The sequence below is a fragment of the Oikopleura dioica genome, chromosome 2 (genome assembly GCF_907165135.1).
Source record: "Oikopleura dioica chromosome 2, OKI2018_I68_1.0, whole genome shotgun sequence".
Classification (NCBI taxonomy): Eukaryota; Metazoa; Chordata; class Appendicularia; order Copelata; family Oikopleuridae; genus Oikopleura; species Oikopleura dioica.
The window spans coordinates 11,087,844-11,115,727 of NC_137292.1; the positions used below are offsets into that span (position 1 = coordinate 11,087,844).

At 42.1% G+C, this 27,884-nt stretch overlaps 10 protein-coding genes across 12 annotated transcripts; 8 read left to right on the plus strand and 2 right to left on the minus strand.

Moving 5' to 3' along the window:
• The first annotated feature begins 56 nt into the window (after positions 1-56).
• Positions 57-2,606, plus strand: LOC145696855 (pyruvate dehydrogenase (acetyl-transferring) kinase isozyme 2, mitochondrial-like). The gene is made up of 8 exons (XM_081773956.1): positions 57-216; positions 265-401; positions 645-724; positions 768-940; positions 985-1,139; positions 1,183-1,353; positions 1,531-1,949; positions 2,217-2,606. Exons 1-8 carry the CDS (start codon positions 188-190, stop codon positions 2,358-2,360), a joined length of 1,308 nt encoding a protein of 435 aa, XP_081630082.1. The 5' UTR covers positions 57-187; the 3' UTR covers positions 2,361-2,606.
• Positions 2,607-2,608: 2 nt separating this feature from the next.
• On the minus strand, positions 2,609-3,526 carry LOC145696857 (uncharacterized). The gene is made up of 4 exons (XM_081773959.1): positions 3,260-3,526; positions 3,060-3,192; positions 2,863-3,016; positions 2,609-2,789 (listed from the first exon to the last, which is right to left on the minus strand). Exons 1-4 carry the CDS (start codon positions 3,403-3,405, stop codon positions 2,704-2,706), a joined length of 519 nt encoding a protein of 172 aa, XP_081630085.1. The 5' UTR covers positions 3,406-3,526; the 3' UTR covers positions 2,609-2,703.
• Positions 3,527-3,667: 141 nt separating this feature from the next.
• Positions 3,668-5,503, plus strand: LOC145696854 (putative glutaryl-CoA dehydrogenase, mitochondrial). Its single transcript, XM_081773955.1, has 5 exons — positions 3,668-3,865; positions 3,914-4,160; positions 4,203-4,749; positions 4,788-5,376; positions 5,421-5,503. The coding sequence occupies exons 1-4, from the start codon at positions 3,763-3,765 to the stop codon at positions 5,151-5,153; spliced, it is 1,263 nt and encodes a 420-aa protein (XP_081630081.1). The 5' UTR covers positions 3,668-3,762; the 3' UTR covers positions 5,154-5,376; positions 5,421-5,503.
• An 834-nt stretch (positions 5,504-6,337) lies between these two features.
• On the plus strand, positions 6,338-8,786 carry LOC145696851 (dual specificity protein kinase CLK2-like). Its single transcript, XM_081773953.1, has 11 exons — positions 6,338-6,424; positions 6,470-6,579; positions 6,622-6,737; positions 6,862-7,015; positions 7,093-7,312; positions 7,357-7,450; positions 7,544-7,673; positions 7,720-7,894; positions 7,940-8,098; positions 8,143-8,250; positions 8,336-8,786. The coding sequence occupies exons 1-11, from the start codon at positions 6,341-6,343 to the stop codon at positions 8,384-8,386; spliced, it is 1,401 nt and encodes a 466-aa protein (XP_081630079.1). The 5' UTR covers positions 6,338-6,340; the 3' UTR covers positions 8,387-8,786.
• On the plus strand, positions 8,556-10,551 carry LOC145696853 (alcohol dehydrogenase class-3-like). The gene is made up of 6 exons (XM_081773954.1): positions 8,556-9,180; positions 9,224-9,360; positions 9,406-9,651; positions 9,837-9,997; positions 10,138-10,303; positions 10,364-10,551. The coding sequence occupies exons 1-6, from the start codon at positions 8,556-8,558 to the stop codon at positions 10,415-10,417; spliced, it is 1,389 nt and encodes a 462-aa protein (XP_081630080.1). The 3' UTR covers positions 10,418-10,551.
• Positions 10,552-10,956: 405 nt separating this feature from the next.
• LOC145696846 (uncharacterized) lies at positions 10,957-13,726 on the plus strand. Its single transcript, XM_081773945.1, has 8 exons — positions 10,957-11,533; positions 11,578-12,086; positions 12,130-12,428; positions 12,470-12,774; positions 12,819-13,087; positions 13,131-13,340; positions 13,444-13,518; positions 13,566-13,726. The coding sequence occupies exons 1-8, from the start codon at positions 10,989-10,991 to the stop codon at positions 13,643-13,645; spliced, it is 2,292 nt and encodes a 763-aa protein (XP_081630071.1). The 5' UTR covers positions 10,957-10,988; the 3' UTR covers positions 13,646-13,726.
• Positions 13,727-13,766: 40 nt separating this feature from the next.
• Positions 13,767-20,001, plus strand: LOC145696847 (uncharacterized). Its single transcript, XM_081773947.1, has 9 exons — positions 13,767-14,480; positions 14,523-14,627; positions 14,694-14,799; positions 14,847-15,414; positions 15,457-15,957; positions 16,000-16,164; positions 19,147-19,394; positions 19,437-19,526; positions 19,572-20,001. The coding sequence occupies exons 1-9, from the start codon at positions 13,767-13,769 to the stop codon at positions 19,631-19,633; spliced, it is 2,559 nt and encodes an 852-aa protein (XP_081630073.1). The 3' UTR covers positions 19,634-20,001.
• Positions 16,196-18,413, minus strand: LOC145696856 (serine/threonine-protein kinase pim-1-like). Its single transcript, XM_081773958.1, has 3 exons — positions 17,400-18,413; positions 16,958-17,158; positions 16,196-16,686 (listed from the first exon to the last, which is right to left on the minus strand). Exons 1-3 carry the CDS (start codon positions 17,562-17,564, stop codon positions 16,264-16,266), a joined length of 789 nt encoding a protein of 262 aa, XP_081630084.1. The 5' UTR covers positions 17,565-18,413; the 3' UTR covers positions 16,196-16,263.
• A 28-nt stretch (positions 20,002-20,029) lies between the features above and the next one.
• On the plus strand, positions 20,030-23,831 carry LOC145696848 (arf-GAP with GTPase, ANK repeat and PH domain-containing protein 1-like). 2 transcript variants are annotated; one of them, XM_081773948.1, is made up of 11 exons: positions 20,030-20,336; positions 20,591-21,156; positions 21,217-21,332; positions 21,834-22,035; positions 22,086-22,245; positions 22,287-22,576; positions 22,625-22,746; positions 22,789-22,953; positions 22,996-23,103; positions 23,144-23,167; positions 23,345-23,831. In XM_081773948.1, the coding sequence occupies exons 1-11, from the start codon at positions 20,083-20,085 to the stop codon at positions 23,360-23,362; spliced, it is 2,025 nt and encodes a 674-aa protein (XP_081630074.1). In that variant the 5' UTR covers positions 20,030-20,082; the 3' UTR covers positions 23,363-23,831. The 2 variants fall into 2 exon arrangements, with proteins under 2 accessions (XP_081630074.1, XP_081630075.1); XM_081773949.1 differs by lacking the exon at positions 23,144-23,167.
• Positions 23,819-26,059, plus strand: LOC145696850 (uncharacterized). 2 transcript variants are annotated; one of them, XM_081773951.1, is made up of 5 exons: positions 23,819-23,917; positions 24,160-24,925; positions 25,012-25,298; positions 25,346-25,600; positions 25,641-26,059. In XM_081773951.1, exons 1-5 carry the CDS (start codon positions 23,858-23,860, stop codon positions 25,914-25,916), a joined length of 1,644 nt encoding a protein of 547 aa, XP_081630077.1. In that variant the 5' UTR covers positions 23,819-23,857; the 3' UTR covers positions 25,917-26,059. The 2 variants fall into 2 exon arrangements, with proteins under 2 accessions (XP_081630077.1, XP_081630078.1); XM_081773952.1 differs by having other exon boundaries at positions 24,160-24,916.
• The last annotated feature ends 1,825 nt before the right edge of the window (positions 26,060-27,884 follow it).

Below are 27,884 nucleotides of genomic sequence, written 5' to 3' on the forward strand. Positions count from 1 at the left end.
TGATTTCAAAGAGAGATAGAATAGACAAAAAAGTAACGGTTATCTTTTGTTCAGACAAAAAGAGAACGGGTGGTCGATTTTCGACGACACAAAAAACGCGAAAAAGGAAGAACTTCATAACAACGGCGTTTTCAGGCGACAAACTGGAGTCGAAAAGCAGACCCAAGTTGTTAAAACAATTTTCGATATGCGTCTCAATATTATAACTAATAAATGGTAAGGCAGAGAGAAAGCAAGAGACATGCCGTAACTAACAAATTCTAGCTCCCTTCGTCAACTGTCGAGCGCTCAAGCTCGTCTCGCCTCCGCGATGGCCAAGGGAGACTTGCTGACCAAGAACGTCGACAAATATTCTAAATACTCGCCCAGTCCGCTTTCCGTCCAACAATTCCTGGACTTCGGTATGTTCACCCTTTTCACCTTTTTATGGCTCGTAAAAATGGGCCGATTTAGAAAACCAGAATCTGACCGCACTCAGAATTGTCTAATGAGTCCGTAATAACGATGAAAATAAACTGGGTGTGGCTAGTATTATCGTTACGCAACGAATCGTTAACTGAAATTTATTGACCACGGGTTGAAGGATGTATCACCCGATAAATAGCGGATTCCAATATTTGAAAATTTTTCAATTAAATTCTAAGGTGCTACCTCTGACAACGAGCAAAAATCCTTCGAATACCTACGCTATGAACTGCCAACTCGCCTTGCTAACATGATCAAGGTAAAAATCCTTCAATCGTCTTCATTATTAAAACGGGCTCTAGGAAATGAACCGCCTCCCCAAGGAACTTTTGACGACCCCAAGTTTTGAAAATGTGAAGCAGATGTATGAAGAAACGCTGGGAGAAGTCCTCATCTTTGAAAAATCAGACGCTAACGATGAGCAAGTCCGAGAGGATTTTCTCAATTCGCTTCACGGAATTGTCAATCGACATCGGTAAAGCAGCTCTTTTCTCGAGTTTTCTAAGAACATTCGTGTAGGTCCGTGGTTGAACAGGTTGCGTATTCCGTGATGGAGTACAAGGCTAGCGTTCAAAACACTGGAAACCGAAGCATCGATGAAGAGAAGATGCAATACTTTCTCGATCGATTCTACATGTCTCGAATTGCCATCCGAGTACTCATCAACCAACACGGTTCGCCCCTCCTTTCTACTTTGAAAATAATCGAGATATTAAGTTGGAATGTTCGGGTCGCATGTCCAAGACCGCTCCCAGCACGCGTTGATCGGCGCTTTTGATGCAAAATGTGACATCAGAAAAGTCGTAGAAGACGCTGCCCACGCTGCCCAGCACCTCTGTGAGAAATACTATCTCGGTGCTCCGGAGGTTGAAATCGAGCTTGTCAACGGTAAGTCCTACATTTTTAAAAGCTCTTTTCAATCTATACTTTTTAGATTTAGAAAAAGGTATAAAACTTTAAACTATTTTGATCCAAGCACAAATCTTTAATTCCCGATTCACCTCATGATTAAATTTCATTCCAAATTTTTCGTTTCGTCAACAGAAATTCTAATCGAAATTTCAGACCGGAACTACATCGAAATGGGCTACGTTCCCTCGCATCTTCACCACATTTGCTTCGAGCTCTTCAAGAACTCGATGCGAGCGATGGTCGAGGAGCACGGTACCTTTGACATTCCTCCCGTCAAGGTTCTCTTGACCAAGGGCAGAGACAATGTCTGCATCAAAATTTCTGATCTCGGTGGTGGTGCTTGCTTGGAAGAGTGCCGCCGATGGACGCATTACATGTACAGTACCGCGCCGCCGCCACCAAAGTCCGAAGACGGACAAAACATCGCCCCACTTGCTGGTTACGGTTACGGTATTCCGCTGTCGCGACTCTACGCCAGATATCTCGGAGGCGATCTGATGCTTCAGTCAGTCGAAGGATACGGAACTGATGCTTACATTTATCTGAAGTCTGGCAATGCTGATGCTGTTGAGGTTAGACTTTATGTATTGAAATCGTAGAACGAGAGTTAGCATCCTATTTTATTGAAGGGTAAATATACTATATTTTGAACTTATTAAAAATTTTGATACTTAGAAGTAATTGCTTGATCGCTTTGACTTTTTCATGTTACAGGAAGTGGACTTTCAGAAAGGTTTTCGACATAAATATCCTATCTTAATTTCATTGATTTCAAAAATCAATAACCGAAGTTATCATCTCCTACTGTGCCTGGAAATCTTTTTCAACAGAATTCTCAGGTCCTCCCGATCTTCACTAACCAGCTGTCGGACCACTACCGAAACAAGCAGCAAATGAAGGACTGGGTCTCCAAACAAGGCCCAATCTCCACTTCCCAGCTGAACATGTCGATGCAAAGTCATACCACCAAGCGTCGATACTAGACCAAGTTTCCAAGTGCAAAAGAATAGAATATCTGTAGTTTGACTACCCGCAATCTCTTCCATAAATCCTATTCATTCAATCCTGTTCAACATTTGTTTTATGTTTTGATAATTATCCAAGTTCACTTTATCTGTTTATTCCTACGGCCTGTTTGACGTTTTTGTGAAAACAACGAAGAGATTCTTTTGAAAACGATTTTGTCTGTCGAACTGCTTCACAATTCAATAAATATTCGATAAAAATCAGCTGTTGAATGTTTATAAATATACATACAGAAGGTGCAGATACAGTAACTTGGCAAAAGGGAGGAGCTTGATTATGTAACAGTAATGATTTTTAGTTTTATTTGAAGTAATCAGCTTCGGTAACCGGGCGGACTTCTCTTCTTTTGATGAAGAAATTCTTATGAGCAGCGTATCCAGTAAATGCTAGAAATAGACACGTTATGTAAGGAGACTCGAGTTGTTTTTTGCGCATGTTATTCATTTACGCAAATGTTACCTAAAAGGAAGAACACGGCAAAAATGCCGAGGACGACTTTGACTCGCATTTTTCTTCGATCCTGAGCGGGGTTGATTTCTTTCGTGAACTTCATTGTACTGTTTGTGAAGTCGCAGTCAAGACAACACATTCTCATTTCAATGTGATTCGTTGACTGAACAGTTTCATGAAAAAAAGTAAATGAGATGGGAACATACGGTAAAGTGGGGTTGGCATTGGCCGAGACGCTTGCCGCATATTTCGATGATCTTTTCGTTGTTGTCTGGTTCGCTTCCGAGAGTGACCTGGATTCCTTCCATTGTTCGGCACTCTGTGTCGAAATGCTCATCACTATCATTAAGAATAAAGTGTTTTCTCAAGAATAATTGGGAACTACTAAACGGCCTAATCGCCTTACCTGCATCCCATTTTGTCCCATTTCATTGCAGCCTGTCCGCGCACACAATCTTCCTCCTGATCGCTGACGCAGAAAAAACATTGCTCCGGCGGTTTATAAGCGCTTCTCACCAAACAAACCCAATTCAAAATCAATAACCATCTCATTTTTCAAAAATTTCAGTTCCTCCCTTTTTTCAGTGTTTTCGTGAACCCGCCCGAGGTTGTTCGAGCACCTCCACCACCAAGAAACGAATGACTCATAGAGAAAATGGACGTTTTGAATATTGCAGCATCTTTTGACGAAAATAACGCCTCGGGCAATGTGACCAAAACGTTCTTTTTTCCGTTTTTGTTGAATTTTCGAGAACGAGAAATTGCGTCACGCTCATTGGACAACAAGTGACACGAATTGTTATTGGCCTCGTCAGTTTATCACTAAAAGGGGCGTGTGTTATCACTTTATTCTAGATTTTTGAAGTTTTTGAAAGGAGCCAAATTTCAATAAACAGTGAGAAGAAGGTTATGGTTCTCGCTAGAATAGCACAGAGATCAGCGCAGACCACCTGTACTAGGGCTGCCAGCAAAAAATGGGGAAAGTTCAACTGGGAAGACCCCTTCGATTTAGGTTAATTCATTCGTTATTTTTCTTTGCTAAAACTGTCTTTTCCTTCAGAGTCTCGGCTCAGCGAAGATGAAAAAATGTTCCGCGACTCCTTCAAGCGATATTGCGATGAGAAACTCATGACCCGAATCGTCCAGGACAACAGAAACAACAACTTCGATCGGGATATCATGTACGAACTCGGCGAGCTTGGCGCTCTTGGCCCTACTTGTCCCGCAGAATACGGCTGCGCTGAGGTCAACTACGTCACTTATGGACTTCTTGCTCGGGAGATTGAGCGAGTCGACTCTGCTTACAGGTAGCCATAAACTATCCAAGAGCGAATCGTTAACACCATCAGATCCGCCCTTTCTGTCCAGTCTTCCTTGGTGATGTGGCCCATCTGCGCCTACGGAACAGAAGAGCAAAAGCGAAAATACGTCCCCGACCTGGCAAGTGGCGCGAAAGTCGGTTGCTTCGGTCTCACGGAGCCGAACCACGGCTCGAACCCCAACGGCATGGAAACTATTGCCAAGTACGACAAGGCTACGGATACTTACATTCTCAACGGTGGCAAGACCTGGATCACTAACAGCCCAATCGCTGATACACTCGTCGTTTGGGCTCGATCCGAAGCTCACGACATGAAAATCAAAGGTTTCATCCTAGAGCGACAATGGGAAGGAATCGAAACTCCAACCATTCCTGGCAAGTACTCCCTCCGAGCTTCGGAGACTGGCTCCATCTTCATGGACAATGTCAAGGTCCCCGGAGAGAACTGTTTGCCACATGTCGAAGGATTGAGCGGTCCATTTGGATGCTTGAATAATGCCCGATATGGAATCGGATGGGGTGCAATGGGAGCTGCTGAAGCTTGCTTTCATGCTGCTAGAAACTACACTCTTGAGGTAAAATTCTCTCTTTTTCCTTCCTGTCATATTTTCAGCGAATTCAATTCGGAAAGCCCCTTGCTCGACAACAGCTGATGCAGTACAAAATGGGCGATATGCTCTCCGAAATCGCTTACGGCCTCGAAGCTGCCTTGACCCTCGGCCGCCGAATGGACGCTGGTACTGCCTCGTCATCTGAAATTTCGATTCTGAAGAGAAAGAACTGTCAGACCGCGCTCGACATCTCCAGGACAGCTCGAGATATGCTTGGCGGCAACGGTGTTCAAGACGAGTATCATATTGTGCGACACATGGTCAACTTGGAAGCAGTTAACACGTACGAGGGCACGCACGACATCCACACGCTGATCCTTGGCCGAGAAATTACTGGAATGCAGGCCTTTGTAAACAAAGACAACTAAAAAGAAACCATTCTCATTTCTATCTTCCTAAGAAAGTAACATGTCGAAAACCTGTATCAATGCTTGAAACACAACCTGAAATTACCTTACAACTTCAACCAAATAAATTATTTCAATGAAAAGCTCAAAATATAGCCGTCTCAGTTGTATCGCTTTTAGAATGGAGGTTGACACTCAACCACAGATTACAAAAGCAGAGAAAAAATCGTCTGAAAGACAAAAGGTTGTTTTCAACTCGTTGATCTTAGTAGATGAAGTCTAATTTAGAAACTTCTTGCTCTCAACGCAGAGGATCAAGGAGAATATGCTAAGAAAGTCAAGAAGTTACGAAAATCGGGCGTCAATAAACAGTAATCAACTGTTTCTCGAGTTCGATGAGAATACTTGTTTTAGGAAAAAGGTCGAACCAGGAGTTCTCTACGTCGGCCATCTACCAGCTCAATTCTCGGAGCCTTCCTTGAGAAAATACTTTGAGCAATTCGGACGTATCATTCGACTCAGACTTTCCAGATCGAAAAAAGTAAGGATCGAATTCTGAAATTCACGACTGATTTCGTTTAGACAGGGAAAAGCAAGGGTTACGCATTTTTGGAATACGATGATGCCAAAAATGCACGAATCGCCGCCAAGACCATGGACAAATACCTCTTTCATGAGCGACTCCTGGTCTGCAAGGTGATGGACAAGACGAAAATCCACGAGCATTTGTGGAAAGGAGCAAATAAGAAGTTCCAGCCTGGCTTGTGCCACCGAGCCAATCGAGCGAGACTCTATGGAGAAAAGTCCGAAGCTCAGTTGAGTAAGTTTTTGAATCATCGTAAACTTGTTTACCTGTTTTGTCTCTAGAACGAGCGGCGAGACAGCGAAACAAAAAGGACGATGCGTTATTGGCAGCGTTGAAAGAAGTCGGCATCACAGATATCAAGCTCCCAACTGGCGAGCCAGAACCCGTCAAAGTGCCAGAGAGTCCAGTCAAGCCACCAAAGGATGAACCTGTTGTCGAAGCGACTCCAGTGAAGAGAGGAAGAAAGAAAGCACCAGCCGCGACGCCGAAGAGCACAAGAAAGACACGAAAGAGACAGTTCCCTGAAGCCAATCCCTGAAAGAATGAGATATCGAACGTTATAGAATGAAAATTTGAAAACTACAACTCAAAAGATGATTCGAATAATGTTTATGAATTAAGAATGCGAAGGAGATCGTATAGCTCAGATCGAAATGGGTCTCAGAGCTCAGAAGATGGGTATCACTCGCGGCGAAAGAAAAGAAGAGTAAGTTGCTTGCGTAGCGGTTAGATTATAAAATTTTTATCTTAGAGAAGTCGGACAGATTCACGAGAGCTTGATCTCAAACGAGAACGTGACTCGATAAAAAGGGACTATTCAATGGAATCGTTTTCTAGGCGAAGAAGGTCTTCCAGCGGACGGTAGGCTTTGTAAGTTTGACTGACTTGGAAGTTCTTGTTCAGGCGATTCAAGCGAGAGAAGCGCGATCGATCCGAGTGCCTTTCCGAGCGATCCCGTTCCCGCTCCCACCGGCGACGACGACGACACGGCTCTGAGGCTCCCACCAAAGTCGATCAAGGTTAGTTGGCAACGCTTCTTTACTTAGACACGCGAGATACTCATCCAAAAGAGTCATGCGTATCACTCCTTGGCGGAGTATCTCGCTGTGTTCTAAAGTAATCAACTACAACTCTTCACTCTAGACGGTCATTTAAAATTTAAACGCGGCGACGTCATTAATGATCGCTACCAGATCGACAAAACGCTCGGAGAAGGCACTTTTGGGAAAGTGGCAAAATGCTTCGACAAAAAGCGTGGCCAGACTGTCGCCCTGAAAATTATTAAAAATATCGAAAGGTTTCCTACTAACCTAGCTCCTATTTCAACACTCTATTTCTGCGGCTCATTTGAAAGATTCTTACTCCATTTTCAAGATACCGGGACGCGGCCAAGTTAGAAATAAATGTTCTTGAGAAGCTCACAAGAAAAGATCCAAAGGGCAAATATCTCTGTGTCAGTCTCTTCGACCACTTCAACTATCGTGGACACGTTTGTTTGGCCTTCCCTGTACTGGGAGAAAGCACCTTTGATTTTCAGAAGAATAACAATTACAGGCCTTACAGTTTTGAGCACGTTAGGCATATGACCTATCAAGTAAGACTAAAATCGAAAGGACTTTTTCAATAATATATGTCAAGCTTTGCTGGGCCGTAAAATTCATGCACGACAACAGACTCACTCATACAGACTTGAAGCCCGAAAATATTCTTCTCGTTGATTCCTCTCATAAAGGTAAGTGAAGTAAGTCAAGCGGAAGAGCGCATCTTCCACCGACTCCGATTAACTGTTCCATTCTGACTTCATACTTGATAATGTTTTGCGTAGTCGAGTATTCCCACCGAAAACGACGTGAGTACAGACGATTGAAGAATTCTGACATACGAGTCATCGACATGGGCTCAGCTACCTTTGATCATGAACATCACAGCGCCGTTGTTTCAACACGACACTATCGGTAAATTTGCTCTAGCTTCGGATGTCGTGTAAAGAAACTTGTTTAGCGCTCCTGAGGTAGTATTGGAACTAGGATGGGCGCAGAGCTGCGATGTCTGGAGCATTGGGTGCATTATTTTTGAGTTTTATATGGGAATCACGATGTTCCAGACGCACGACAATCTGGAACATCTCGCCATGATGGAAAGAATTCTCGGCCCTATTCCGAATCATATGATTGAGGTACGCTCAAATCATTAAAAGCGAAACATTAGATGGGCGCTTTAGAAAACGAAGAAGACGAAATATTTCCGCAGGGGAAAACTCGACTGGGACTCAAAGTCGAGCAACGGAAAGTACGTGCGTGAAAACTGCAAGCCGCTTATTCGATACTGCCGTCGAAGAGACGAGCCCGAACATGTCAAATTTTTTGATCTAATTGCCCAGGTAACCTTATTCTTCAATTAAACCTTTAGTAATGACGCTTTTAGATGCTCGAATATGAGCCGTCACGAAGAATAAACCTCGCAGAAGCACTCAAACATCCATTTTTCAACAATCTTCCTTCAGACAAACGACTTCCTAGCAAAACTAGAGAGGTAACTAGTTGATGGGCGTGGCGGAGTAATGAATCTCTGCAGTCATTGAAATATTTTGATTCGCAATTGAATTTTTCAATTTCAGGATTCGATAAGTTCAAGAAGATCCAATAGTCGTCAAGAAAGTCGTCGATGAAGTACGCATCAAAAACAGCTTTTCCTTGTAAACTTATAGGAAACATATTTTGTGCAAGCATTTTTTTCAACTGCCATTTATCCTCATGTAACTTTGCTCAAATCTAATTTTCGTTGCCTTCAGTTGTTATCACCTGATTTTGCCCGCTAAAATTGTTGAATGAAAATTGATGATGATCATCTTTGATTGTGAAAGATCACGGGATCATCGAAGGTGCCTCTCTGGCATTGGGTCAAAATATAGCCCTTGTGTTTATTTTCATTATTTACCAATAGTAAATGATTGTGTTTGCTCTGCAATCGGTCGGGGTCAATTTGTTTTTACTTGCCTACGTATCTGTATATTTTACAGCTCAGTTGACGCCTACCTTTTGGATACCAAGAAACGAGAGAGCGGACGATTTTATTTATTTCAAAATTTGTTAAGAATGAGCACTGTAGGTAAAGTCATCACTTGCAAGGCAGCCGTTGCGTGGGGTCCAAAAGAGCCACTCAAAGTTGAAACGATCACAGTCGATCCTCCAAAGGCCGGAGAGGTCCGAATGAAGGTCAACTTCACTGGAGTCTGCCACACGGATGCTTACACACTCGGCGGACACGATCCCGAAGGTCTTTTCCCAGTTATTCTCGGTCACGAAGGCTGCGGAACCGTCGAATCCGTTGGCGAGGGCGTCGATCACGTGAAACCAGGCGACGTTGTCATCCCTCTCTACACTGCACAATGTAGAGACTGCAAATTTTGCAGGAATCCGAAGACCAATCTCTGTCAAAAGGTCCGAGCTACTCAAGGCGCAGGTAAAAGCACCGTTTTTTTCCTTCATTAAAATGATTTAACCAGGAAAAATGCCCGATGGAACATCTCGATTCAAGTGCGGCGATAAAGAATTATTCCACTTCATGGGATGCTCGACATTCTCTGAATATACTGTCGTCGCCGGCGTATCTGTCTGTGCCGTCAATCCTCAGGCACCTCAGGTAAAATTACATCACTATTTAAAATTCAAATTTCGCGTTTCTAAGGATAAAGTATGCCTCCTTGGCTGTGGAATCACCACTGGATACGGCGCCGTATTGAATACAGCGAAGGTAGAAGAAGGATCGACTGTAGCTGTCTGGGGACTTGGCGCTGTTGGTCTTGCAGTTGTCATGGGCGCAGTGAAGGCGAAGGCATCGAGGATCATCGGCGTGGACATCAATCCAGGCAAATTCGAAGTGGCGAAACAATTTGGATGTACTGATGTGGTCAATCCGAAAGACTATGACAAGGCACAAAATTCTAACTGTATTTATAATAATGATTATATGAAATCTCATTATTTATCGACGCACAAGCGCTCCAATGGCAAGTCTTTTAAAGATTGACTCCAGACTTTATAAATTTACATGCATGCCTATTAATTTGACGTTAAGATGTATAATAAGATGTGAACAAAATGTTAACTTATTTTTAGCCAATTCAAAACGTTCTTGTTGACATGACAGATGGTGGTTTGGACTACACTTTTGAATGCATTGGAAACGTCCACACTATGCGTGCTGCTCTGGAAGCTTGCCATAAAGGATGGGGAGAGTCTGTAATCATCGGTGTCGCTGCGTCAGGCCAAGAAATCAGGTAAATACCTTAAAAGGATAAGAGCGTCGCACATCTTGCGTTCGAACAAAAATCGGAAATCAAGATCGCGTGCTCTATTTCGCCTTTTCATTTATCTAAGGCTGAAGCCTTGTTGCCTAAAATTAATTTATCATTCAAAGCACGCGCCCTTTCCAGCTGGTTACCGGTCGAGTATGGAGAGGTACAGCCTTTGGGGGATACAAATCCCGTGATTCGGTTCCCAAGCTTGTGGAAGAATATCTCGCTGGTGACATGAAACTTGACGAATTTGTCACTGGTCATATGCCGCTCACAGAAATCAACCAGGTATGAATCCTTTATCCTTACTTCTAGTAAGACTTGTTCCATACCTGACTATTTCTTTAGGCTTTCGAAGATATGCATGCTGGCCGAGCTCTGCGTACGATCATCGACTTGTAAACAAGTCGCTAGAAACATTTCCTTCTTCAGTTTTTTATCACCGCAAACGTATTCATGATTCATGTCCACTTTTGAAAACAGTTCCTGATTGAAATATTAGTTCAATAAATTTGCTCCAATAAAAATTGTCGTAACACGCATCGTATTCAGCATTCATGTAAAATGACAGAGCCGAGGTGGATAAATATTCGAGTCAAAATGCTTGCGGGCGAAGATCATGAGGTGAAAATAATGAACACTTCTAGCATCGGAGCTCTGAAGGAAGATCTCCAAGAGAAAACGGGAACTCCGCCAAGTCGCCAAAGGATAATTTTCCAAGGCCGAGAGCTCAGTGATAGATCCGCCATTGCCTCGTGTGGTCTTCAGGATGGCTCAGTTGTCCATTGTGTTTCTAACGCTCCTCCGTCTAATGATACGTCTACCAGTACTCAGGAACAGTCTCCATGAATAGTTTTCCCTTCGAGCGGGAAATCCCAACAGTGGAAGATTTTTATTTCCATTGAGGAATCTGCAACTTTATGGAAACTTTTATAAGGCACAGGCTGCTGCTCCATCTCAAGCTCGCGTGGAAATGCACCGCGCTGTGACACTTTTTGTCGCAGCTGCATCGCGTCTAGACAACCGCCAGACAAGTTCGATAACAACTGACACAACAGATCGAAGTATGAACGATATGGACGCACTAGCCACGAACATGGAAGATTTGGCTCGTGGAATGGACAATCTGCCAGCAAGTTTGAGATCTCTTGCTCTGGGGCTGAGAGCTGATACGCCTTCTGATTTTGAAGCGTTGGAAGCTGATTTTCGTAATGCATCCAGTGCACTCATGCGTCTTGGAACAGCAGCGTCGCGTATGTCTAGCGCAAGAATCAATTGGTCCGCTCCGCCACCTAGAACTGTTGAGTACCGACAGACTCGTGTGTCCCGAAATCAAGGCGCGAGAGGCGCAGGAGGCAATTCAGCAGGAATAGTCATTCCGGTCAGCGTCACTGCTAACGCAAATGGGCAAGACTCAGATGATATTCTCGGAAATATCCGTGCTCAAATTGAAAATGGCTTGCAAGGAGCTCTAGCAAATGCGAATGCTTCGATTCAAGAACGTCTAGCGGGAACAGGGTAAGTCAACGTATGAGAATCTGATAATAATCATTTGAAATAAGGACGAGAGCTGCGGAGTTAAACGCTCAACTCGACCGACACATCCAGCAGCACACACAGATGCTAGACCAAGTGAATCAACTACGTGACCACTTGCCATCGGCAGCTAGCACGGCACAAACAACACAAGAGACGAGTTCGACTACTACTTCATCATCTAGTCCATCAAATAACCAAACTAATGGACAACAAGCTACACTTCAAGCGCAAGTTATTTCAATGGTGAATAGGCTTGGCGCGATTGATGGTGAAGAAGGCGACGACCGACTTGGTGGTATAAATGCGAACATCACAATCAACGCACAAGTTACACCAAATATTCACATTCGAATCGTTCCACCAAGCATGGCCATGGAGCCTGTTCGAAACAACCGTGGAGAAGAAGCAACTTTCCATGCTTCGAGTGCCGAAGATGCGACTCGAAGGGCAACAGGTCTTTCAGCAGATATTATCGAGCAAATAACTGCGTCTGTGAATAATAATGCTCAAACTGGAAGCCCAATTGTAATTGGTAATTTCGAAGGTGTTGAATATTATTTTTTAATTTCAAATAGAGTGCGAAAACACCGATACAAACGGAGAAGTTGGTCGTGTAATTGGAGAAGCCCTCAGTCAGACTTTCGACAACTTGACGAACCCACAAAATATTACAACAAGAGATGGCGTAGACGTAGTCGGACAGCCCTTCAACGAACGTGAAGCCGCATTATTAGAAGCAGCTCAAATAAGGCCTTCTTCGACGAGAAATTCTTCAAGAAACTCTTCGAGAAACTCCTCAAGAAGAAGCCATTCGCCGTTGTCCCCAGCCGCTGATATCAGTGGCCCTGATGTCGCTACGTTTTCTCAAGGAGGGGTAGGATCTATTTTATTTCTCGTTGAACTAATAATTTCAAGGTAATTATTCGTTTCAAAGAAGTTGACCTTGAAATGCGACTAATTGACTGGATCGGAAGTGAAATCGGAAACAACCCTACACTTCTTCCATTCCGATCGTCAATTGAGTCAATTCACATGCGTGAGGTCGTTGCCATTTTTGACCGGCAAGATGCGTCTGAAAACTTGCAAGGCATCTTCCGAAAGATCGTCATGTTCGCTGGAATTTTGGAAGGAGGAATGCCCGGCATGTTCAGACTTTTCTTTGGCGACGAGATGTTGAAAAAGGGAAAGAAAGATATTGACGTGATCGAGTCAAATATGAGGTAATAAAATATATTCTTTATTATGTGATAATATGCGCTTGAAGCCTCCTCCGTCATACCCTGCGTCTTCTCAAAGAAACAGTTCATAACCGCGAACAACTCGGAAAGACGCTGCGAAACTTCGCCAAAAAGTTCGTCAAGCTCAACTGCGAAATATTCCAAAGTAAACGTGATTTCATTCTCCATGCTGCCAGTTTTGCTAAAGCAAGTAATGGTTACGGAGTCCGGAGGAGAGAAATGTTTGAAAATGCTATTTATATTGCTTCCGTCAGTGACGATAAAGACCTGCTTATCGATGGATATGTGATGGATAGTAAGAGAGAACAAGATAAATCCTTTGATAAATATTTTCTCAGTTCAAGAGACTCCAGTGAAATTAGAAACAGAAAAGCCTGCCACAGAGCCGGTTGATGACGGTCTCATGGAGGACGACATCGACTCAGATCATGATGATATGGTTAAAGAATCCAAAGCAGTGGCAAAGAGCCCCGCTCAATCATTATCTTCAGCCTCTTCACAGTCGAGTGCACCGGGAAGTCGGAAGATTTCTACTGATAAACCGAAAGGTAAGTTAACGAGAAACTTGCTTCCCTTTGACTTTGTGAAAGATATTGGTGATTTAATCATCACATATAATTGTTTGGACTTCCTTTCTTGATAAAAATTTAGCCGAAACGATAACAGATGAATGTCTTCCAAAAGAGTGGCGCCCGATCGTATCGAGAGATGCTCATATTGTGAGAGGTACCCTCAAAGCGTCATCTGATTTTATCTTTACTACTATACTTCAGAGCATAGCCAAAATTCTTCAAGAAAAAACGTCAAGCTATCCGCCGCTTATCGAGCGGGAATGCCTTCAAAACGCCCATGAGTTCACGATGCAATCAAACATTTACTAGATATGATCACTTACTGTAAAATTTCTATAAAACAAAAATAAAACTTTATACTTGCCTGACTAAAAGCCTTCATGTTCATCGAAAACCACTAGAATGGGCGAGTTTACGATACGAGTGAAAACGCTCGACGGTCAGACAAACGAAGTGACTCTTGTCGACACCTCGACCGTACTCCAGCTCAAGGAGCTGATCGAGAAAAAGACTCAAATCGCGAAAAACCGGCAAAAAATCATCTATCGGGGGCGAGTGCTCACAGACAACCTCTTACTGAAAGATCAGGCTGATATAAATGGATCTGCAGTTCACGTAGTCGACTCAAATAGAGTTGTAAATTCAAGGGCAGATCAGACCAGGCAACAGCCAAATGGGTCAGGCAGCAGCAGAAGCAGAAATTCTGATCGACCAAGAGGACGAGAACGCTACAGAACTTCGCATAGGACTTCTGCTGCAAGGGAAGGACTACGAAGTCGACTCTATTCAATGGAAACTTGGCTCGCTCGCTTCGAAGGTTCTCTTACGGCTTTAGATAGAGGTGCTACTCCAGAAGACTCTCGGCAATTCGCAAATGAGCCAGACCCGCCAAATCCGGCCGAGATGAACAATCCTATTCCGGTGACAGATCTCGCATCAATTGTAAATCGCGCTGCTGACAGCATTGAACGCTTTCCAGCTGCTCTGAGACGTCTACACACGTTCATATCCGACGATCCGTTGTTAGCATCTCGTAATTCTACGGAATTCACTGAAGCTCGATCACTTGTTCAAAATGCAATGGATGCCTCACGATATTTACATCAATTCGCGCAGGTACAAACCAATCAAGAATTCTTTATAAATAAGGATGTTTAGATCTTCTCCAGCTTGATCATTCCGCTAGGAGAAGTCCCTCCGAGAAATTTGAATATCATCCAGCAGGGAAATTATCGCTTGCCCCCGAATATTCTTCTGGCTCCTAGGAATGTGATATATTCATCATTATTTGAGAATCAACATTTTCCGAATAAAAATTATCATATTTGAAGCAATCAAGCGGGATTGCTCGGTTCTCTTATGGCATTTGAAGGTCCAGCTGGAGGGTCTCAAGGTGATGAGTCCATGACTGGTTCAAGTGCTGACGCTACATCAAGTACTGTCTAGTTAAAAACGTACTTGTTAATTGCTTTCCTTTTATAGTATTCACGAATCCACCGCAGCTGCTGATTTCAGAGCAAATCCCCTTTCCAACGCAAGGAGTGTCGCAACTGGCGCAGCAAAGACTAGCCGAGCAGTTCAATCGTTTCCGAGCTTCGATGCCGGACCCAATTATTCCAGTCGTTGGAGTTAACTCTGCTGCTCCCGCCTCCGGAGGTCCACCAGCAGCTCCAGCACCAACACCAGCTGCTGCTCCACCACCCGCTTCTGAACAAACGCAACAACAGCAGCAACCATCAGCTGCAGCGCCAAATAATCAAGCAACAACGGCGAATATAAATATCACAGCGAGTATCACGCCAAATGTACAAATAAATATCCGCCTTCCTCGCGAATCGTCTCGAGCGAGACCATCTGGTGCTGCCAGTCGCAGAGTTGTGCCCAGAAATGAAGCTAATGGCACCTCGACAGCTGCTCCAGCTGCTAGTAACGGGAGTGAAGGTAACCGGACATCTACTGCAGCGCCGCCACCACCTCCGGTAATGCCTGATCATTTGTCCTCAATGCTTCCTCGTGATATCTTGAACGAGATCACCAGATCTGTCAATAGGTGAAACTCATCATATTTTATGGAGTAATATTGTTCCTTTAGATTCAATTCTTCTGGCGATCCCGTTGTTATTGAATCTATGGGCCAGCCGAATCAAGAAGTGGGAAGAATAGTCGGCGAAGCGGTATTCCAAACATTGCAAAACCTCTATTCCAGCGATCAAAGACCTGGAACAAGTTCAATTGAAGTTCTTGCTTCTCGCATGCCCCCTCAACACTCTGCAAGAGGCGAATCTCAGCCAATGCAATGGAACCAACCAACACAGTTACCAGTTGACACACCACCAGTAAATTTGTCAAATGGAAGTTTCGGGAGCAACCCGCCAAGGCGAACAAGACAGGCTCCTCGACAAGCGCCCTCTCCCCCTGATTTCGACAGCTTCCAGTTCACTGCAAAAAATAATGAAACGTTGATGGGTTTCCTCTTCGGCGAAGTTGAGGATAGCTGTCGAAAGACTGGAATGTCTGGAGAAGAAGCGAGCCTTTGGGATAAGATAGTTCAGCATGTTCAAATCTTCAAACTTCCGCTAAAAGCTGCATTAGAGTATGCTCTTTGCATTTATTCCCAAATAAATTAAATTTTCAGCCTTTTTGCGAACAAATCCAGCTGCCGGAAAGAATTCAAAGACTTGGTTAGCTTGATCAAGTCGAACAAAGATCATGTGACCGCTGCATTCAAAGCTTTTATTGAAAGGATTTTTGCGAATGAAGCTCCAATTGCTGAAGCTAATATTCTCGAATCTAATTTGAGGTGAGGTATTATATTCAAGCCTTTAATTTCAAGGGAATCGATTGTCTAGGATGAGGGCCATTTAAAGGAATTTATTTTCAAGTGGAAACATGAAGCAGTTTATATAGATGGGTTGTCGTTGAGCCAAGATGATTTATAGAGACCGTCCAGAGAAATCCTCTTTGTCGGGAAGTAGCACAGCAGCCTGTCTAACATTTCTCGACTCGTATTCGTCAGTTTTATCTCTCTTCTGAAATTTCGCCTGTGCTGACCCATGTTGACCTCAAATTCACCACAGAGCAGAAAGTACAGTAGCGCGCCCATAGACCACACAAGCATTTTCTCACTGTCAAATTCATTGAAAGTGAAACATTCGGGCGGGAAGAAGTCCAGAGTACCGGCGACATTTTGATCGGCTAAGTGCGAGAAGGTTGCGCAGCCGAAGTCGATGAGTTTGATGTCGAAGGAGTTTTTCGAGATGAGAATGTTGTCGGGTTTGATATCGCGATGGATGATCCCGTTGTCGTGTAGCTCACGCAGGCACTAAAAACGAGGGATCAACACACGCTATTTTGAGATCATGGGTTTACAAGTGACAAGGCGCTGCCTGTTCTCTAAATTTATTAAAAATACGTAGTGAAGGTGGCAATGCAAAAGTATTGTTGTCATCGCCTCATTCAGATCAAACGAAGGTCGTTTAGGCATAATATCAAACATGAGTAAGGATCTTGAGGGTTCACACCTTTTAACTCTGACTAAGAAGGATGAATTCTCGCTCAAGATAATGTAAAACTTCATACCCTTACGTACATACCTCCGTAAGCTGACAAAATATGCTTCGGGCTAAATCTTCTGGTAAGCAGCCTCCTGGAAATCCAGTGGCGAATTGTCGTAAATTCACGACATCGCTGGGGTTTTCCATCACTAACACGTAGGAGTCGTCCTTCTCAATCCAGTCTAAGGGAGTCACGACGAAGGAGGATATTTTCGACGCAAGTAGTTGGAAGTAAATCTCCTGAAAATTATATTAAATTTGTTATTTTTTCTTTGACAATTCTTATCACAAAACTAATAATCTGAACTAACGAGAAAGTGAAAATAAATTCCGTTCTGACTATCCTAATCCATCGTAATCTTCATTTCCATTTTTTTAAGATATTCTCAGCCTCATACTACCCAAAGCCGCAGTTTCCGGAAAATATAAATATGGAACATCTTTGCACACTCTAACATATGATGATTAAAGATTATTTTACCTGTGGGCATCTTCTTCTCCCGTAATCGTAATACTTCGTTATCGTCTTTTTTGGTATTTGCTTGAGTATTACTGGTATTCCTCTCTTACATCTGCCAGTATACACGAGACTGTTAGGAGATCTGGCAATAAGATCTATAGCTTCGTAGCTATTTTGTATTGTCATTTTTTTGCCTTCTGAAGTGGTGACATAACGAAAAGATTTAAGTCCCCTTCCTCGACTAGCGCCTCACACGTCGAAAGGTCAATATCAAGCTTCTTCCGTCTATTCATCTTTTGCCTCGTTTTTCCTAGACACATTCCGTGCATAATTCATGATGGCAGAATTGGGTAATATTGCATTTCAGCTTCAGCTCATATGTTTACACAATGAGTTTTTCTTTTGAAAATAACCGTAGTTACGGAAAGGGAAAGCCGAAATTGCGTTGAGTATAATAATCAATTTCAATTTGAAATCTACCCTCATCTTTTAGTTTTTATACTTTGAAGGGAAGTTTCAAAGGCTTACGAATGGTGGCAATCTAGAACGAGTATGAAAATGGTATATGATTGAATCTTAGACAAGAAAAAAGATCTGGATAATAAAAAGCATTGATCTATTGAATTGATATGCTTCTGGAAGGAAAGAGGGGAACTTTGTTCTGAGTTTTAAAATTACATATATTTGCGTCACGTTCCTTATTTTGATTTCTCTTTTCTGAGAGTAATTTTTGATCGCATTGGATTGTATTTGGATTGCTACAGTAATAAGACGCAATGCTAGACTCGGGATCCCTAGAAATCTGCACTTGAAAAACTTGAAAATATTTGCAGAAAGAGCAACTGTTTTTGATTGCAGGTTAAATAGAAGGCACTTGACGATCTCTCACTATAAATTTATCGCTTTACAAATGTTTTAAATGTCCTGAGAATATCTTCTGCCCACCGTTGACGCAAAACCGAGTTAATTATCCTCACGAGTAGCTTTTTCCAACAATGTTTTCAATTACAAGAAGATGCTCAAATGGAATTCGTGGATTTGAACTTGGGTCCGCGCGTTTGCCGGACGTCTACCTAATCCATCTCTTTCCTAACGAGCCACGCAAACGTTCAGAATTCATCTTAATTTAGAAAAAGTTAATCGCCTTTCCAAGACGCTTTCCTTTTTTCATTCATGGCCAGAGTGAACCTATTACAGAAATGCCACCGTTCCATGTTCTAAAATGTTCACTGCAATTATTCTGAATTGAATTGACTCGTTTCAATTGACAAGTTATATATATTTTTCTGGTAAGCACAGTATTCAATTTTCTGTTTTCTGCTTGTGAGCAAGCTTGGTGTAGCCCCAGATGAGGATGATAGCGATGATGACCAGAAAAATTGTTGCACGGGTCGCAAGGCTGACAAGTCGGTTAACAGTGGTGATTTCCTTCATTGTTTCGATGAAGCTGGAATTGCGGGTGTTCTCCTTATTGATGTTCAGATTTATTCGATTTTTATTCATTTATTTCTGGAATAAATAAAGTATTGTAACATTTTCCGTATGTTCGTCGTTTCTTGAGTCATTCAAAGTTTCATCGTGAGAATGAGATTCACTTTCAAGGACCTACTGTGTCGTTTAGTGGAGTAGATATTCGTTAAATGAACCTGGTAGCCGGATTCTTGGTGGTTCGTCATGCTCTCTTGAGTTTTTTCGAATTTTCAGATTTAGAGAAAAATGAGCCGATCTTCAAAGTTTATGTTTTGCAAATTTTCAAAAACAACTTTAGCCTCCTGCGCCGATTTCTTTTCGAACTCGACGTCGGCAATCCCGATCCGGAGCTCGTCTCCGCATTGCCCAGATTTGTGACCAGATGGACGGCCCTAAACTGCGAAATATTGCGCGGCGGATCTACTGCCATGATGGAATGCATTGCCAGGAACTTTACGCTGGGAAAAGAGTTCAGAAAGAATTTAATACAATTTATGTTCCTGGCAATGCGTAAAAGCGATTCTATAGATGGATATGTCCTATCAGGTGATAAAGCTTTCGATTTCTTGCGCTCAATTTATTTCCTAGAAAAACCTGAAGTACTGAATCAAGAAACCATTGATTCTTCCGCTCAAATATCAAAAGATACACCAGCTGGAGAAAAAAGAAAACGGGAAAGTAAGTTATCATTATTCTTTCTTGATTTAATAGTTTTTAATAAAGAAGAGCAAATGGCTGCTGCTGAAGAAGCAAAGAAACAGAAACTTTCAAAGAAAATAGATTAACTATATATCCGAAATTGCCTTTTTATTAACTCGACATTTAGCACTATGATTAAATACTATTGAAAAATAAAAATAATTATTTTCTGCCATCTGCTATATGTATTAAATGGACTTTTTCCTAGTCTACTTGTGAGGATAATCAATTTTACTGATGATCAAAAAGAAGCTTAGTTTTTTTCCAAATTAAAAAGATAAGATTCAAGTTGTTGCTATTTTTCTGTTTTGTAACTTTATTGGTATAGATTTCCTAAATCAATTTACGATTATCATTCAAGCGCGATGATCATTTCACATGTGACATGTCAAGATACTGAAATTACAGTTATTTATAATGCGTACTGTTCCAAACTTGACCGTCCTCAAACTTGGCCCATCTTGAGCAGCCATGTTCAGAAATGCAGTAGAACTGGACAGTACCATTGTGGTATTGGAAAACAAACGATGCTAACATGAGCGGATGGGCCGATACGTCGACCTCGGCGGCGATTCAGTCCGAAATCTGCCGCTTCGAATCCGTCCACCCAAATATCTATGCAGTCTATGAGCTTTTGCAGTGCGTCAGCGACCCTACTCTTCAAAATCAAATTCGCGAACATGTCATAAATATTGAAGACTCGTTTGTTAACTCGCAAGAATGGACCATTTCCAGGGCTGTGCTCGAAATACGAGTGGCAGTTATTGGAGGACTAAGAAGCGGGAAAAGGTTAGTTCGGAATATTTTCGATTGATATGTGAAATTCATATTTAGATTGAATAAGAATTCATTGAATTGATTCAAATATAATCCTGAATAATTACGAATTTCTTTTTTTGGCCTACCCGTTTTATATTTTGAGTAAGCCAGGGATGGGAGGTAAAAGAAGCGATCCCGATTATGTAAATCTCACAATATTTCATATTTTCTCTACGTTTTTCACACTTCCTTAGAAGGATGAAAATCTTTATTTATAAATTAAGTGCTTTGGTCCATCGCTATCTCACTGGAAGCTACGTTAATGACGAGTCCCCAGAAGGAGGACGATTCAAGAAAGAAGTGAACATCGAAGGCGAAAGCCATCTCTTATTAATTCGGGATGAAGCTGGCCTGCCGGATCACTCACTTTGCTCTTGGGCAGATGGTGTTTTGCTAATTTTCTCGCTTGCTGACGAAGAAAGCTTCAGACTCGTTTCAGATTACTCGCGACGCTTTGCGCATCAACGGCCGAATTTACCTTTGCTTATAATTGGAACGCAAGACTCGTTAGGAACTCGTTGCCCGCGCGTGATCGACGATGTGCGCGCGCGTAAACTCGCCCAAGACCTCAACGGCGACTACATCGAAACCTGCGCTACTTATGGAATGAACGTCGAGCGCGTTTTCTCGGAAGTGGCTCTGAAAGTCCTCAGGCAAAGAAGCCATCTACCTAGCGCTGGGGCAGCTCAGGTTGAGCTCCCATTGTCAAGGTCGAAGATGAGTACAACGCCACTTCGAGGGCAACTTGGGCGTATTTCTTTGCAACCGAATAATGATGGAGAATCTTCAGGTCTGAAATAGTCCTGTACTCTTCAAAAAACGATAGAATGATTAATCATATTCATCATAGATGGCTCGAGCACGACTCCAAGTCATACAAACTCACGACGACCGGTGCGTCGGAAATCCGGGAAGTCCAGTCTATTTTCCAGGCGATCCGGTGCGCTGGATGAAGTCAGTCTCAAGGTAAACTTGGTATAAATTATTCCTCTTTGCCTAATTGATCTCTTTCTATGGTGAGTCTGTGAATCTCACTCCAGCGTGGTTCACTCAATTCATTATTTGCCGTTGTCAATCACAGAAAAAGTGTTTACTTTTTGCTTTAGAGTAAAGTTAGCTACTATTCTGAATCAAAAAAGCTTGAGAGACGAAAATCCAAACTTGAAATTGCTGCATATATAGATTTAATACGTTAGATGCGGAAGATTTTAATATGCTGTCCAAGTGTATGTCCTCCGGAATAAGCCCGATTATGTGTTTGCCACCGCGCATTCATAAAGATATATATCAAGTACTTTTTATTGCGTGCGCTTTGATAATCCTTGTCGATCATGACAGTCATCCAAGCTGAGAACGAGAATATACTTTTTGTACGGGATGAAGTATGAATGTTTGATCAGTAGACACATGTTATCTACTCTTTGATATCCTAAAATAATTTTTTTTATCCTCTTACCCTTCAACTAGAGACGAGTGGGTGCTTTAGCCCGTGTCCCGATCGTGAAGGAAGGCTGGGTTCTCAAGCGCAACAAGCAAGGTGCACCTCTCAATTCCTCCAAGAAGAAGTATCTGACACTGACAGAAGACGGACATTTAGCATACTATGCAAGTAAATCAGACTTTAGCGAAGACAAGGATCGCAAAGTCGTTGATGTTATTCGAACAACAGGTAATTTAAAATAGCATGCACCCCATTACAGTCACTAATTCAACTCCTAGTAAAAGTCCCTGGCAGATCCGGGCAGCCCAGCTCAAAGGGAGAAAACTCGTTTGATTTCACTGTTGTGTCTTCGTCTGGTGACCAGTGGAATTTTTCTTGTGACGCGATTGAAGATAGAGATGCCTGGGTCGAGGCTATTGAAAATATGTTCAGACAAAGGTTCTTTTTTTTGAAAAATGAAGAAATTAACTAAAGTTAAGCCTCGTTGGTACTTCTGACGTTCGATCTGTCGATTCTACACGCTCGCTGAGCTCGAATGGCTCCCAGCCGAATTTCGACAAGCCAGGGAACAAGTTCTGCGCTGACTGTGGCATGCCCAGTCCAACATGGGCATCCTTGAATTTGGGAATTTTAATTTGCATCGAATGCTCGGGAATCCATCGAAACCTTGGAGCGCATATTTCAAGAGTGCGCTCCGTTGAGCTAGACGAATGGAGCTCAGAGCATAAGGCGATGCTTCAAGCTATTGGAAATGATGCGTTCAATAAGGGTACAGACGGAAATCATTACTTCACAAGTGAGTAATTTATTCCATTAGTATATGAACAACAGCTACGTGGAACGACCAAGCCAGACCCAAATTCCGATCGATCCGTAAAAGAAGATTTCATCTTCCAAAAATACAAGCACAAAGCTTTTATAAGTTCATCGACTTTAGAAGTAAGGTCTAATTTTGTTGCTCTCTTTATCTCATACTTGCAGGTCTCTTCATCGAATATTTGCGACGCTGTATACAAATGTGACGTTCCCTTACTTCTCCGACTTCTAGCCTTCGCCTCGCCACAGGAACTGAACTCCGGTGGCACGGCGAGGAATGAGACCCCTCTGCATATCGCTGCTTTTCATGGCAACATTGTTTGTCTCCAGGTACAGAAAGATCTCGAATTTCCTGAGACCGTTATTTTTTAGCTTCTTTTGTGGGCGAAAGCCTCCGCCAAAATCGTGGATTCTTCAAATCAGACTCCTATCGACGTTGCACTCATCAGGGGTCATCAAGTTGCAGTTCGACTTCTTCATGTAAGTACTTGAATTTTGCCGAATTTCTTAGTGAATTCAGTTTTATGATGCCATCACTGACCAGGTATAATGTTATGTGAATGTCCTTCGTAGTGTTTTAGTTTTTACCTAGGATTTTCGAATCATTTCATAACTTATTTCAATAAACCCGAATAAAATGACGATAATTAATCAGACTTACCAAGAAATCAAATCCTCATTTTCTCTTCACTAGAGCTCCTTTATTCACCAGAATTTTTAGTGCCAAGAAGACGTCTAATGGTGCCCTGAAAATATTCCGTTTCTTACCTAAATTTATCGAAAAAATCGCTCCTAACAAAACAGTAAAATTTACTAGTATGTATTGCAAAGTCCTCCACTAAATCAATCTTGTTTCTTCTTATATTTTGACATTTTACTAACTTCTCAGAAGATCCAAAAAGCTCCCTTACTCCGATGAACTTTATCCTTTATCTGTGTCGTTATCATAAATTATATATTTTTGTAACTTTATATCGCTCCGTCTAGTTTCATTTCTTGTAAATAATTCTTATCAATTCTTTCACATTTTATCTTCTTCCTTCCATCAAACTAAAAACAACTAACAGCCAAAATTTGTCTTCCAGCTTCCCATTCTAATATTGCCGATTATACCACTATCTCACGATATATTTTATATTGCAAAATCTCTGATCCAACAAGTTCTGTACCAGTGGCGTATTCAAACAAAAAAATAAATTATCCTCAATTAAAAACCAAAATTTACTGTTTATAGATGTCGGATGAGTACTCAGACGATAGTTTAGACGAATATGGGAGAAATGACTTTTACCGAGTAAGTATATGATCTGGGTGACGATAGGGCATTTTTATGAAGTTTTCAAGAGTTAGAGCCTATATAGTCTATTCGGTCGGGTTAATTTGGTATTTTCATCAACGTACTTTATTGTTATTAGAGCACGTCTTCGTATAATCATTACTTCTTTGAATTGATCCTCTTACATAAGGATGATTATGTAACAACCTAGAGCACAATTAGCTTCATTTTCCATCCTTACATATTTTATTTATCCTTAGTACACGAATGCTCCAGGGACAGAGAGTCCTAATCAGAGCCCGATTCCTCCTGATAACGAATCTCCGCGGCATCTTCCTCGCCAATCTTACTTGGACAATATAAATTTCGAAGAGCTGAACACGCTCGAAAGACCGATGCCAATGAAAGCTTCTGAAAACAGTCCAAGACCTTCTGGAGCACCCAGAGAGCAGCAAGAGCCGTTCGTAGAAACATACTTTCGAAACTACGAAAATGCAGCGTTCAACACTAAAGAGTCTGATGTGACGCGAGAAGAGCCACCGCGCAAATCAATCCTGAAGCAGGACAGTTATTACACAGAACATGAATTGGGAGCATCGCAAAACGAAGAATACTATGCCGAGAAGCAAAAGCAATACGAAAGAGAGTATGCGATTCTGCTTGAAAAGGAAAAATTTCAAGCAGCGAGTATGGAGACGCACAAGACTGTCCGAAAGAACAACAAGTCTCTCCCACCTAAGCCAGAAATTGAGAAGCCAAAGAGTTCGCCTCCGAAACGACCGAAGGCTCAAAACTCACCGATAAAACGAAGCAAATCGCTGAATAAACCAAGATCTTATGCGGAGCAGTTTTCAAACTCGCCAAAAAAGGAAGAGAGACACAGTTTTACACACAGTCATACCCAGGCTGTAGATCCGTTTTCCATATTTAAGCCTGTGCGGAAAACCCGTTTAGGGTATCCAAAGCCATCACCGAAACATCACGAAGAAGAATATATTCCGCAATTCCATCAGACAAGTAAATACGGTATTTAAAATACCCTAAATTATTTAATAGGATTTTTAATTGAGAACTATCTCTTGAATCGATAAAACAATTAAATGTCGTTTCAGTGAATACATCCCGAGAAGATCTGGGAAAACTGCACAGGCCGAGCCATCATTCGATGAAAAAACTCGTCGAGAGCTTCTCTAGGACGTCCTTTGACGATAGCTTCGGGCCTGACTACAATTCACAGGAAAACTCCTTCAACTACTTCCAGGAATCGAATAACTCATACAGCGGGCATCCCAGCATCCCAGAAGGACAGGATTCGTATCGCCCACCTGAAAAGCATATAAGCCAGGCGGCGTTGAGGACGATCAATAGGCCGACGATGCAGACTCAAGATCCACCAAAGGTACTATAGTTTCTTATTGGCTATTAAATCGTATGTTTACTATAAAGTCAAAATCGCTGGATAGCTACTTGGAAATACAAAACGCGGCGAACAAGTCACCAGTCTACAAGAAATACTCGGTCAAGGACTACAAAAACTTACAGCAACAACAGGGAATCTACAGATCTCGCGGACTTGGGCCCGAGAAGGCTCCTACTCAAGACACTCTCAGATATGAGAGGAGAAAGAACTTTGCCGAAGCTGTTCGATACATGAATAAAGGGAAGATCAAGCCGCAAGTTGAAGAAAAAATTGACATTAAGGTAGGCCTTCCGTTGACGTTGTTTCTTATTTTTTTTCTAGAGACTAGAGCTGGAGCGCAAACGGGAAATACGTAAAAAACAGCTAGAGTATGCTAAATCAATACCTCCGCCACCCAAGCCTTCAAAAAACCGACCTAAGAAGGCTGAATACGCTCTTCCAGGCAGCAACGGTGGACGACAGCCACCCCCTACGTCAACGACTGACATGCATGGCGCCAGCAATGCTGAAGATTCTACTCTTGATGCGCTGCTTTCCAGACATAAGAACGAACAAGCGCGTGTCACTCGTTTACGAGCTCTTGTCAACATTAATTAAATTTGTAGTCTTGTTTTGTTCACTTTTGCCTTCTTTCTTTTTATCTTACAAAAGTCCACTCTTGAGCCTTGGATACATTCCATGTGCCTTCAGAATCCTGTAAAATACTCAGCTGTAAATCTATATCTATTTTTATATTTCGAATAAACACTCATTTTCATATAATTTTGTAAAAGAATCAGCTCTCTAATGCATAGATAACTGATTATTCTTTATTTTGAATGGCTAGCATATCAAATAAGTATGTAACAGTATTTTACAGAAAGTAGGTGACAGTTATAATGAGGATGATAGTAAAGGGCTATTTATTCCGTTTGTCCGAGGTTAAGTATTTTTCTTGCGACTCTCACGAGGAAATTTTTGAAAAACTTCACCACGGTGAACGGGAATAAATAGACCCTAGTTATTTTTCAGTAATAAGCAGACGCATGATTCTCCTCAACGACTGGGCTTTGGCGTGCAGGCTTTGTGTTGATGGGTTTTGGTTCAACAGGAGTCGTAGCAGGAGCTTGACGGCTATCTCTAAGTTCGAGAAACCTCTTGGGGCCGATCACGTTTAGTAGTTGTTTGCATTGAACGAGGGCTTTTGAGTGGAATTGCGTGAAGTAAACTTCTGATAGATTCGTTTTTGTCAGGCGGGAAACGGGAATAGTGGTCACGCAAAAGAAGCATTTGATCATTTGGATTCGCTCGTCGAAGTAGAAGCCTTCGTCGGCGAGTTTTGTGATAAATTCACGACTCAAGTGTGGGCATTGGGTTTTTCGTAGCAGCTCCAAAGAGGTGAGCCGAAGCTCTTGTCGCTGGAACTCGACGATCATCGGTTCTAAGGCGCTTTCAGAAACGATGAGCGGGCAATCGGACGAAATCATCGCATGAGTGGCGAGAATTTCATCATCTGTATCTGGCTCGGAGAAACAAGCATCGCAGAACTCGCATTTCAGTTTAACTTTATCAGGCTCTTCGCAGTGGCGCTCGGGGATGAGACCTGCTTTGCATCTTTCGACGAGAGTTGTCTTGATGAAAAAGTCATTGTCGTCTTCTGTCCAGTTATCGAAACGATCGAAAAATCCGAATAAGTCTGTTTCCAACATGCTCATCTCTCGTTTGTGTGCTCGCTCTCTTATAGTACATAATTATTTTCCTTTTGGTGGCGCCGCTCATCTCTCATACTTTGTCAGACCCTCTCGGCGGAGCGTAAAAAACGACCTTAGATTATAAGATAGAAATTGCTAAGATAGAAAGGATCCTTAATAATTTGGTATCCGAATAAAGAATAAATACATAATGGAAATTTCGGACTCGTAAGATTATCATTATGTTTTATCAGATTCATAGAAAAACAGCCACCCCTTTTCTTTGACTAAAGATTGCTTTTTTTAATGTGCCCGCAGCCTTCAAAAAGAAGCACAAAAAAGCCATCTGCCAAAATATTTACATGTTTATGGTACCCGTTTCGGGATGAAGGCAAAAGACAGAAACGCACTATAAATGCTTAGAATAAACAATAGTGTAAATATCAAAAATCGCTAAAGAGCACTTTCAAAAATTATTTTATCGATTTATTGATGCGCCTCATGTTGATAAATTATGACAAATTGAATCATAAGTAGAAATTCTGTTGGTGAGGTATTAAAATAGTTTGAAGTCGCAGAGTCGATTTTCCGGAAATTTAAAGAAGCTATACGCTCCCAGATTTGTTCAAGAATGTTGGGATTGTCGCCTTTGTATTGACGATCAGAGAGGATCTCTGCCAGAGTCAGAGAAGAACTGCCTCTTGAAAACATCAACCAAGCGATTTTAGGCGCGTTTTCTTCGCAATCAAAAAGCAAATGAAAGATTAAAAACCTAACCTTGCCATCACTCAACAAAATCAACAGCAATAGAGGACAACCAACATCGAGTGATGCTTTTCTTAGTTGGATTTTAAGCGATAGAAACCTTTGACGATGATTGAAGATGGGGAAGGAA